The sequence below is a fragment of the Leucoraja erinacea genome, chromosome 11 (assembly GCF_028641065.1).
Source record: "Leucoraja erinacea ecotype New England chromosome 11, Leri_hhj_1, whole genome shotgun sequence".
Lineage (NCBI taxonomy): Eukaryota > Metazoa > Chordata > Chondrichthyes > Rajiformes > Rajidae > Leucoraja > Leucoraja erinaceus.
This window is the reverse complement of record NC_073387.1, coordinates 60,101,682-60,114,387: the sequence shown is the minus strand read 5'-3', so window position 1 is coordinate 60,114,387 and position 12,706 is coordinate 60,101,682. Positions and strand designations below refer to the sequence as shown.

At 43.5% G+C, this 12,706-nt stretch overlaps 1 protein-coding gene across 1 annotated transcript in view; it reads left to right on the top strand.

Annotated features, from left to right (window-relative positions):
- Nucleotides 1–1,201: 1,201 nt before the first annotated feature.
- LOC129701391 (matrin-3-like) overlaps nt 1,202–12,706 on the top strand; it is a 22,849-nt gene continuing 11,344 nt past the window's right edge. Inside the window, exons 1-2 of the mRNA XM_055642530.1 lie at nt 1,202–3,419; nt 12,273–12,334. Coding sequence (XP_055498505.1) covers nt 2,643–3,419; nt 12,273–12,334 — 839 coding nt within the window. The 5' untranslated portion in view covers nt 1,202–2,642. The remainder of the gene's footprint in view (nt 3,420–12,272; nt 12,335–12,706) is intronic.

The following is a 12,706-nucleotide window of genomic DNA, read 5'->3' as shown; positions in this document are numbered from 1 at the left end:
TTCTCCTCACTTTTGGAATTCTGAAGTAGGTTAAATGTCTCACACGCTTATCCCGATTTCCATAATTATTTACAGCGCAAAAATTGACAATTTCAGCGGGTTTTAACGGGCCCGCTACGTTGGAAACAATGGTAAGTGCCTACCTGCATGTACATCGCGTGTAATCCATTTGGAGTAGCGTAGCAACAGTACGGGTCATGGGTCGTGAACCGACTGCCGTGAAACCTCCCTATAGTAATCATTTTACAATGTCTTTCTGCTGACAGCTTTACGCGCAACAAAAGCGTTTCACCGTACTTCAGTACACGTGACAATAAACTAGACTCCAATTCAAACTAAATTTATTGGTATATTGCATCTTGCCCTGAAATTCCTACAGTCCATTCCTCCACAGATGCTGCAGGACTCGCAGAGTTCCTCTAGTATTTTGCGGTTTACTGTCAGTCTGTCGGTCGGGCTTGTCGGTAGGCCGATGGATGCTGTGGAGGATGGGCCGGGCCTCCAGTGGGTGGTGGTGAGTGTTGGGCCGGGCCTCCAGCGGGTGGTGGTGAATGTTGGGCCGGGCCTCCAGTGGGTGGTGAACGTTGGGCCGGGCCTCCGGTGGGTGGTGGTTGGGCCGGGCCTCCGGTGGGTGGTGGTGAGTGTTGGGCCGGGCCTCCAGCAGGTGGTGGTGAACGTTGGGCCGGGCCTCCAGCGGGTGCTGCGAGGGGTCGGTCGGGCTGTCAGGCTGCCGGTGTTACAGCGAGCGTGCGGGCGGTCTGACGGAGCCGGCGCTATGGGGGTGCTGAAGTCGGCCCGGGGGGCGTGCAGGCAGTGCTGCTCCCCACCATCATCACCACCAGAAGGGCATGTTGGCCGAGGTGGACGCGTTGCGGGGCCACACGTACGGAGCCCACAGCCGGTCCCAAAGCGGCTCCAGCTCCAACCGTGGGCAGCTCTGGAAGGGGGGGGGAGTTAGGGTTAGGTATTTTCCTGTCAGTGGAAGATGCCTTAGCCTTCCCCCAGCCTGGCACTGCTCCAGTCCCACTTTAGCCATTTTGCACACTGCGGCAGTCTCATTCAAAAAAAATCTCACAATCATATTCATTATATTATTTTTATATAATATGATTATACATAATGATATATGTTAGTCATATTCACAAGTCACATATATATAGAGGGCGTTTACTTTTTTGATCTAATTTTCTAATTGGTTTAATTAATTAATGTGCACCTTTTGGCACTGACGAGTTATGACTTCCTTCTCAATTATATTTTATCTAAATCTGTGCAAAATTTCATGTAGTTCCGAGACATGGGTCACAGAAGTTGATTTCTAGACACATTTTTGATGCTCGGCCCACAGCCTGTTTCATTTCATAGAAACATAGAAAATAGGTGCAGGAGTAGGCCATTCGGCCCTTCGAGCCTGCACTGCCATTCGATATGATCATGGCTGATCATCCAACTCGGTATCCCATCCCTGCCTTCTCTCCATACCCCCTGATCCCTTTAGCCACAAGGGCCACATCTAACTCCCTCTTAAATATAGCCAATGAACTGGCCTCAACTACCTTCTGTGGCAGAGAATTCCACAGATTCTCCACTCTCTGTAAAAAAAAATGATTTTCTCATCTTGGTCATAAAAGACTTCCCTCTTATCCTTAAACTGTTTCCCCTAGTTAATGGACTTCCCCAACATCTGGAATAATCTTCCTGCATCTAGCCTGTCCAACCCCTTAAGAATTTTGTAAGTTTCTATAAGATCCCCCCACAATCTTCTGAATTCCAGCGTGTACAATCCGAGTCTATCCAGTCTTTCTTCATATGAAAGTCCTGCCATCCCAGGAATCAGTCTGGTGACAGTCAAGTAATAATCACCCCAAAACGAATGAAATATGTCCTGTATCCATTTATTAATAAATAGCATGAATTGAGAAATTTGTGGAGGAATTTCTTTAGCCAGAGGATGTTGAATCTGTGGAATTCTTTGCCACAGGCGGCAGTGGAGGCCAAGTTATTTGGTATTTTTAAGGCAGAGATTAACAGATTCTTGATTAGTACGGATGTTAAGGGTTATGGGAGAAGTCGGGAGAATGAGAGGGAAAGATATGTCGGCCATGATTGAATGGCGGAGTAGACTTGATGGGCCGAATGGCCCAATTCTGCTCCATTGACTTATGAACTTTGAAATATTATTAATACTGGCTTGATAAATATACGGGAGAGTAGCGTTTTCACGGGGGGCCATCTGTAGTCCAGGGAACTCCCTGAGGTAGACAGAACAATTGGATTGTTTTCCTCCAGACAGTTGAACTAGGAAACTGCCACGGCTAATACAACATCAATACTCATCAACAGGCAGATGAGTGTTTCCCCATATTTTACATTTATCTGCCCGACATGTTGAAAATAGTATAAATGTAAACATTAACTCAAAGATTTAGTTAAATGTATTTCTAAATTACTGTATAAATGTTATGGTCATTTGTCTTTTAAATGCTGTGTCTTCAGGTATCTTGAAAGTTTTGTATAGATTTAATGTTTTTCTTTACCAACATTTGTGAAATTCTGAGTCATCTTTCCATCAAAATGGATGTTTTTTCAGACTTAACTACGGAAGGTCCATGGATGTGATGTAGTCAAACCCTTCTGCCAAAATGTCAACGAGTCAGAATGTAATTGATTATGCTAAAAAAGTTCATTTTCAAGGAGCAAATGTTAATCTGTTTCCATCAGAGAAATCCCAGGTTGTTCAAATAGAACTTGAGAAAGTGGACCATATTCCATATGGTACGATACATCTCTCTGAAGCTGGACTGCAAAACCAGCTGTCATCAGATGTAGAGGAACCAGTTGGTCCACAAAAGACCAGCAACATTTTTAATGCCCTTGGTCTTTCATCTAAGGACCTGGATGAGGTGGGGAGCTATCCTAAAGACAAGCTTACACTTGATTCTTTGCCAAAGATACTTAAGCAGATTAAAAAGAAAAGAGCATCTATGAAATACTGTTCTCCGCAACAAAGCCTTTCCAACAGGACTCTGTGTGAGGATGGAATTGGAGAAAGGAAGTCAACAGAAAGAAATTTTGAAAGTCAGGAGATGATGCGCAAACCTCTGGTCAATTATGGTTATAATCTATCCTCTGGAGACTCAAGTGCAGGATCTGAATATGAAGGAAAATGCGGCGAGGCCTTTCATAAAAAAGAAAGACATTTTTCTGAATCACCACATCATTCAAATAAGTTTGATTCCGATTCTGAAACGGAATCTGATGAGGAAGTGATTGATTCGCCATGTGCAGAAGAGCAATCCGTCCTTGAGAAAAAGCGGAAAACACCGATTCTACAAAACATAAAGGATTTCCTTGGTTGTTTGCCTATGGTACTGCCACACTGTTGTTCACTCTGTGACAAAGCAATTGATACACTGCAGGTGAGTTACTTGGTAGTGTCTTTCTAATTTGTGACAACATCTATACACTGTATACAAAATGTTCTTGAGTCGGTTTTATTCCTTATTAAATTGTATGCCTTCATTTTGTGAGTAATGTTATTGGATGTGCAGAGGGTCACATTTCATGTCCACTTATGTCCGAATGCATATACAAAAATAAATAACCACAACTTGCAGTGTTGCAATACAAACAACCCACGTTGATGTAAAATTATTGAAATATTCAAATAAAATGTAGAGGCTATTATTTAAACTGATAGTCTTTAACTAGATCTCTGATCAGTCAGTACAATGCCTGCTATGGCTTAGCTTATTGCACATGAATTTCATTCTTCTTGTGTATGGCGTGCACAGCCTAAAGTTGTAGGACAACTTGTTCTGTTTGATCTTATTTGATTGTGCACGCCAGGTTGATTGCATTCGTCCAAACAGGGTGGACCACGTGAAGATTGCAATCTTCTATCCCATGAATTTCATTGAATGCAAGTCAATCATTCGATCTTGACTATGTAAAAACAGCAAATGCAGAAAGAAGGCAGCATCAGTGGAGAGGGTGTTAGGGTCAGGAGAGGGAGATGGATTTGACGCTTCAGTTATCAAAGTAACTATTGTTGAAACATATAATAGAAACATAGAAACATAGAAATTAGGTGCAGGAGTAGGCCATTCGGCCCTTCGAGCCTGCACCGCCATTCAATATGGTCATGGCTGATCATCCAACTCAGTATCCCGTACCTGCCTTCTCTCCATACCCCCTGATCCCTTAGCCACAAGGGCCACATCTAACTCCCTCTTAAATATAGCCAATGAACTGGCCTCAACTACCCTCTGTGGCAGAGAGTTCCAGAGATTCACCACTCTCTGTGTGAAAAAAGTTCTTCTCATCTCGGTTTTAAAGGATTTCCCCCTTATCCTTAAGCTGTGACCCCTTGTCCTGGACTTCCCTAACATCGGGAACAATCTTCCTGCATCTAGCCTGTCCAACCCCTTAAGAATTTTGTAAGTTTCTATAAGATCCCCTCGCAATCTTCTAAATTCTAGAGAGTATAAACCAAGTCTATCCAGTCTTTCTTCATAAGACAGTCCTGACATCCCAGGAATCAGTCTAGTGAACCGTCTCTGCACTCCCTCTATGGCAATAATGTCCTTCCTCAGATTTGGAGACCAAAACTGTACGCAATACTCCAGGTGTGGTCTCACCAAGACCCTGTACAACTGCAGTAGAACCTCCCTGCTCCTATACTCAAATCCTTTTGCAATGAAAGCTAACATACCATTCGCTTTCTTTACTGCCTGCTGCACCTGCATGCCTACCATGACACCAGGGTCTCGCTGCATCTCCCCCTTTCCCAATCGGCCACCATTTAGAAATAGTCTGCTTTACCAAAATGGATAACCTCACATTTATCCACATTATACTGCATCTGCCAAACATTTGCCCACTCACCCAGCCTATCCAAGTCACCTTGCAGTCTCCTAGCATCCTCCTCACAGCTAACACTGCCCCCAGCTTTATGTCATCCGCAAACTTGGCGATGTTGCATTCAATTCCCTCATCCAAATCATTAATATATATTGTAAATAGCTGGGGTCCCAGCACTGAGCCTTGCGGTACCCCACTAGTCACTGCCTGCCATTGTGAAAAAGACCCGTTTACTCCTACTCTTTGCTTCCTGTTTGCCAGCCGGTTCTCTATCCACATCAATACTGAACCCCCAATGCTTGTGCTTTAAGTTTGTATACTAATCTCTTATGTGGGACCTTGTCGAAAGCCTTCTGGAAGTCCAGATACACCACATCCACTGGTTCTCCCCTATCCACGCTACTAGTTACATCCTCGAAAAATTCTATAAGATTCGTCAGACATGATTTACCTTTCGTAAATCCACGCTGACTTTGTCCAATGATTTCACCACTTTCCAAATGTGCTGCTATCCCATCTTTAATAACTGACTCTAGCAGTTTCCCCACTACCGATGTTAGACTAACTGGTCTGTAATTCCCCATTTTCTCTCTCCCTCCCTTCTTAAAAAGTGGGGTTATGTTTGCTACCCGCCAATCTTCAGGAACTACTCCAGAATCTAAAGAGTTTTGAAAGATTATTACTAATGCATCCACTATTTCTGGAGCTACTTCCTTAAGTACTCTGGGATGCAGCCTATCTGGCCCTGGGGATTTATCGGCCTTTAATTCATTCAATTTACCCAACACCACTTCCCGGCTAACCTGGATTTCACTCAATTCCTCCAACTCCTTTGACCCGCGGTCCCCTGCTATTTCCGGCAGATTATTTATGTCTTCCTTAGTGAAGACAGAACCAAAGTAGTTATTCAATTGGTCTGCCATGTCCTTATTCCCCATGATCAAACTCACCTGTTTCTGACTGCAAGGGACCTACATTTGTTTTAACTAATCTCTTTCTTTTCACATATCTATAAAAACTTTTGCAGTCAGTTTTTATGTTCCCTGCCAGTTTTCTTTCATAATCTATTTTTCCTTTCCTAATTAAGCCCTTTGTCCTCCTCTGCTGGTCTTTGAATTTCTCCCAGTCCTCCGGTATGCTGCTTTTTCTGGCTAATTTGTACGCATCACCCTTCGCTTTGATACTATCCCTGATTTCCCTTGTTATCCATGGATGTACTACCTTCCCTGATTTATTCTTTTGCCAAACTGGGATGAACAATTTTTGTAGTTCATCCATGCAGTCTTTAAATGTCTTCCATTGCATATCCACCGTCAACCCTTTTAGAATTAATTGCCAGTCAATCTTGGCCAATTCACGTCTCATACCCTCAAAGTTACCTTTCTTTAAGTTCAGAACCATTGTTTCTGAATTAACAATGTCACACTCCATCCTAATGAAGAACTCAACCATATTATGGTCACTCTTGCCCAAGGGGGCACGTACAACAAGATTGCTAACTAACCCTTCCTCATTACTCAATACCCAGTCTAAAATAGCCTGCTCTCTCGTTGGTTCCTCTACATGTTGATTTAGATAACTATCCCGCATACATTCCAAGAAATCCTCTTCCTCAGCACCCCTGCCAATTTGATTCACCCAATCTATATGTAGATTGAAGTCACCCATTATAACTGTTTTGCCTTTGTCGCACGCATTCCTAATTTCCTGTTTGATACCATCTCCAACTTCACTACTACTGTTAGGTGGCCTGTACACAACACCCACCAGCGTTTTCTGCCCCTTAGTGTTTTGCAGCTCTACCCATACCGATTCCACATCCTCCAAACTAATGTCCTTCCTTTCCATTGCATTAATCCCCTCTCTAATCAGTAACACTACCCCACCTCCTTTTCCTTTCTGTCTATCCCTCCTGAATATTCAATATCCCTGGATGTTCAGCTCCCAGCCTTGGTCACCCTGGAGCCATGTCTCCGTGATCCCAACTATATCATAGTCATTAATAGCTATCCGCACATTCAACTCATCCACCTTATTACGAATGCTCCTTGCATTGAGACACAAAGCTTTCAGGCTTGTTTTTACAACACTCTTACCCCTTATACAATTATGTTGAAAAGTGGCCCTTTTTGATTTTTGCCCTGGTTTTGTCTGCCTGCCACTTTTACTTTTCACCTTGCTACCTATTTCTTCTACCCTCATTTTACACCCCTCGGTCTCTACGCTCACACATTTAAGAAACCCTTTCCCTTTAACTCCATCCTCCACTATCCCATTCGACACCCCACCCCCCTTACTCAGTTTAAAGCCACCCGTGTAGCAGTGGCAAACCTGCCTGCCAGAATGCTGGTCCCACACCTGTTAAGATGCAATCCGTCCCTTTTGTACAGTTCCCCCTTACCCCAAAACAGATCCCAGTGATCTAAGAATCTAAATCCCTGCCCCGTGCACCAGTTCCTCAGCCACATGTTCAGGCCCCGTATCTCCCTGTTCCTGCTCTCGCCAGCACGGGGAACTGGAAGCAAACCGGAGATAACAACCCTGGAGGTCCTGCTTTTCAACATTTTTCCGAGCTCTCTAAAGTCACGCTGCAGAATATTCATCCCCTTCTTGCCGACATCGTTTGTGCCGACATGCACTACCACTTCCGGATGTTCACCTTCGCCCTTGAGGATTTTCTGCACTCTGTCCGTGACATCCTGGATCCTGGCACCGGGAAGGCAGCACACCATCCTCGCATCCCGTCTGTTGCCGCAGAAACCCCTAATGAGGCAGAAAAGAAGCAATCAGAAAGAAAAATAACAGGTTATCTGAAATTGTTGCAGAGTATTCAATCTGAGGATTTCAGAGCACCTACAGTGCCCTCCATAATGTTTGGGCCAAAGACCCTTCATTTATTTATTTGCCTCTGTACTCCACAATTTGAGATTTGTAATAGAAAAAAAATCATATGTGGTTAAAGTGCACTTTGTCAGATTTTTATAAAGGCAATTTTAAAGATTTTGTTTTCACCATGTAGAGATTACAGCAGTGTTTATACATAGCCCCCCCCCACCCCCCATCCCCCATTTCAGGGCACCATAATGTTTGGGACTGGTGATGTCCTGTAAATGAAAGTAGTCATGTTTAGTATTTTGTTGCATATCCTTTGCATGCAATGACTGCTTGAAATTTGCGATTCATGGACATCACCAGTTGTTGGAGGATTCTCTGGTGATGCTCTGTCAGGCCTGTATTGCAGCCATCTTTAGCTTTTGCTTGTTTTGCGGACGTCCCCTTCAGTTTTCTCTTCAACTTAAATGTCATGCTCAATTGGGTTCAGATCAGGGTTCACTCATGAATTGACATTTACTTTGCTTTGAAAAACCCCTTTGTTGCTTTAGCAGTAAGTTTGGGATCATTGTCTTGCTGTAGAATGAACCGCCGGCCAATGAGTTTTGAGGCATTTGTTTGAACTTGAGCAGAAAGGATGTGTCTATGGCCTATTCTTTGGAAAGTGAATCAAAATTGTCATTTTGGATGACAAGTGATCCAGATGTCATCAGAGTAATACGTAAAAAAAATATTGTAAGAGAATTAATCTTATTCATTGTTATTTTTCTACCCACAGAACTATAATACATGTCTGCTAAAGATATGAACATTCTAGCTTTTTTAAAGAGGGGGTTCATTCCCGAATGTATGGGGCGTCTGGCCCGGGTCAGTATGGCTGGGCCGCCAGGGGTAAAGTTGCGGGGAGGGCAGGCGCGTTGAGAAGGAGGGGGTCGGGGATCATGCCAGCAACTCACTCAGTAGCTCAGGTGGCTGCACGTGGCCGCCAGGACCGGACAGCGGAATGCAGCTAGACCCGGGGCTCGCAGGCGACCTGGGCACTGCAGCCAGTCCCGGGGCAGGCGACCTGAGAATTGCAGCTAGTCCCGGACCTCGCAAGGAAATAATGGGTTATCGGGCCTATATGTTGTGACAGACAGCCTGACACCTTGAATGTCATTTTAATTTTACACTTATCCCATCTCCCTGGATATTCCAAATTAATAAATTAAGGTATTGTCAACAAATTCCCGCCCCCACATCAGTCTGAAGAAGGGTCCCGACCTGAAATGTCACCCATTCCTCCCCTCCATAGATGCTGCCTCACCCGTTGAGTTTCTCCAGCTTTTTGTCTACCATTGAGATAATAATCAGCCTTCCTGTTCTTGCCGCCAAAGTGGACAACCTCACATTTGTCTACATTATATTGCATCTGCCATGCATCTGTCCACTCACTCAACCTGTCCAAGTCACCCTGCAACCCCCTAGCATCCTCTTCACAGTTCACACTGCCACCCAGATTTGTGTCATCTTCAAATTTGCTATTGTTACTTTTAATTCCGTCATCTAGATCATTATTGTAAATAGTTGCGGCCCCAGCACCGAGCCTTGCGGCACTCCACTCGCCACTGCCTGCCATTCTGACAGGGACCTGTTTATTCCTACTCTTTGTTTCCTGTCTGCCAACTAATTCTCAATCCATATCAATACCCTACCTCCAATACCATGTGCTCTAATTTTGCCCACTAATCTCCTGTGTGGGACCTTATCAAAGGCTTTCTGAATGTCCAGATACACTACATCCACTGGCTCTCCTTCATCTATTTTACTTGTCACATCCTCAAAAAATTCCAGAAGATTAGTCAAGCAGGATTTCCCCTTCATAAGACTTGGACCAATCCTTTTACTGCTATCCAAATTCGACATTATTACTTCTTTATGAATTGACTCCAGCATCTTCCCCACCACTGATGTCAGACTAACTGGTCTATAATTCCCCATCATCCCTACTTATCCAGGAATAGTAAAGTTTGCAGCTATGATAGTAACAGCCATACCATCCACTCAGGTCAGCGTGGAGAGACTGTTCTCTGCACTGAAAATAATTAAATCAGATTTAAGGGCTTCAATGAAAGAGGATCTGGTAGAAGCAATTCTGCTCCTATGGACAAGCTATTAATACATTTTAGGTATGTACTTTTGCAGCAAGCTTAACTACCTATGCATTTACTTTTAATTTCTATTGCATATGAGATTTTCTTTTGTCATAATTTAGCCATTTAGCTCATACCCGTGGCTTTAGTTTGCCTGGGTAATGCTTTTATAATTTTTATTGAATTCAATGGAACAGCTCTGCCCAGGACAGGAAGGCTCTGCAGAGAGTCGTGCGTTCGGCCGAAAGCACTATGGGAACCATACCCGCCCCCCTGCAGGACCTATAGGAGGTGCCAATCCAGAGCCAGCAACATTATGAGGGACCCCTACCACCCCAGCAACGGACTGTTCCAGCTGCTACGTCAGGCAAGCACCTCCACAGTCACGCTGTGAAAACCTAGAGGATGACGGAGTTTCTTCCCACAGGCCATCAGGACTGTAAACTCTTATCTCACCAGGGACTGTTGTGTTGTGTCTTTAAAAAAAAAAAAAAATTCTACATGTAAAAATACTGGTTCTGTTCTATTCTGTTCTGTAGTTTTTGCACAATCCGCATGCATTGCCACTTTTCATTTCACTCACCTTGTATATGTATGTGACAAATAAAGTTGACTTGACTTGACTTGGAATTTTAATTTAGTCATAGTCCTTTCTGTATTTTTTTCTTCTTTTAGCATAATGAATTATGTTTATTTTTAAAGAATAAACAATTTTTTAAAAAAAAGCCACAATAGCATAGCTACAACCATTAGACTCAAAACCTTAAGGACCTGGGTTTAAAAGGAAACCTGATGATTTATGTGGTCCTTATGAAATGCCATCTTGTGTAATGTCATCACAGCAGATTTAGAATTATACCTAGGGGTCAGGGTCGGAGACGGGTGTTTTGAGTATCGACTTCACAGCCCTGTTCCAAACAATTGATTTTGATAAGCCTAAGGTTTAGCTGATGTCTTTAACAGTGTTATTCTTGTTTCTCAGTTTCATAGAAACATAGAAACATAGAAATTAGGTGCAGGAGTAGGCCATTCGGCCCTTCGAGCCTGCACCGCCATTTAATATGATCATGGCTGATCATCCAACTCAGTATCCCGTACCTGCCTTCTCTCCATACCCTCTGATCCCCTTGGCCACAAGGGCCACATCTAACTCCCTCTTAAATATAGCCAATGAACTGGCCTCAACTACCCTCTGTGGCAGAGTTCCAGAGATTCACCACTCTCTGTGTGAAAAAAGTTCTCCTCATCTCGGTTTTAAAGGATTTCCCCCTTATCCTTAAGCTGTGACCCCTTGTCCTGGACTTCCCCAACATCGGGAACAATCTTCCTGCATCTAGCCTGTCCAAACCCCTTAAGAATTTTGTAAGTTTCTATAAGATCCCCTCTCAATCTCCTAAATTCTAGAGAGTATAAACCAAGTCTATCCAGTCTTTCTTCATAAGACAGTCCTGACATCCCAGGAATCAGTCTGGTGAACCTTCTCTGCACTCCCTCTATGGCAAGTTTCATAATGGCTTCATTGACTTTCATTGGCACAACTTTGGTCCTCATGTTGATAAACAGCAATAAAAGTTTCCAAGGCTGATGGAAAGACTAGGTGCTGAGAGTTCTCTCAAACACCTGTGAAGCCACGTGTCCCAAACATTATGGTGCCCTGAAATAGGGGGACTATGTATAAATACAGCTGTAATTTCTACATGGTGAAACCAAAATGTATTAAAATGGCCTTTATTAAAATCTGATAATGTGCATTTTAACCACATGTGATTTTTTTTCTATTACAAATCTCAAATTGTGGAGTATTGAGGCAAATAAATAAACCATATTGCTAATGGGTCTTTGTCACAAACATTATGGAGGGCACTGTGGATGGAAGGTGAGCTGCTGCACCTGGAGTTTACAATGGCCATGGGTGGAGCGATGTAGGAGGAACACTGTGTTTCCAGTTACCTGTCACTCTACTCTTCTTCCTCTACTTCTTCTTCTTGCGTTTGAGGCAGCAGAGGTTATGTAACGCCCTCCAGGCTCTGTAGCCAGTGCTGTTGTTGAGGGCCGTGAGGTCTACCCCTCCAGGGTGGTGGAGGACAGCGCAGTTGAAAATGATGTGCTGCGCTGTTTAATGGTCTGCTCCACATACGCAGGCTGCTGATGAACGCTGCCCCAGCGATGCATGTCCTCGTTGAACCGGCCGACCCCTGTACGGAACCGGTTCAGGGCGACCCACTCTTCTGCCCTACTCTCATTCTGACATCTTTGCTGTCCTTCCCTTATGTCACTTAGATGCTGCTGTTTAGAATATTCTAGCATATGATTCTAGCATATTTAGTCGTTTATGATTTCTAGTATCAAAAAATGTTCTTCTTTATATAATTATGATTTGTCTTGTGGCTAATATAATTATTCCATTAATTGTTAAAATAACCAAATTTCTTTCACATTGTACAGGATTGGAATGAGCATATGAATGAGCCGTTACACAAGCTACGCTGCCTGTTACTACAGAGAGTGTATGTAGTTTGTTTTTGATTTCTCCCCGGCTATTTGTATTTGTATGGATGATCGGCGCAGATATTGTGGGCTAAAGGGCCTGAGCTGCTGTGCAGTTCCGTGTTCAATTTATAAAATAAGGCAACTTATTTAAATGTGGTTTAGTCGGGGGGGGATTGGCATACAGGCGTATTTTGGAACTGAGTGGACAAGAGCGTGGTTGGGAGGATTGAAAGCCACCCTGTTTATTGTGGAATCTACATGCATTTTAATGGGTTGACAATATTACAATTCTCAATTAAATTTAGCACTGGGGTTTTGTTAATCTCAACACAGCATTTGAGGGGTATAATGTTATCATAACAGTCAGCAGCGTATTTCTACCTGGATAA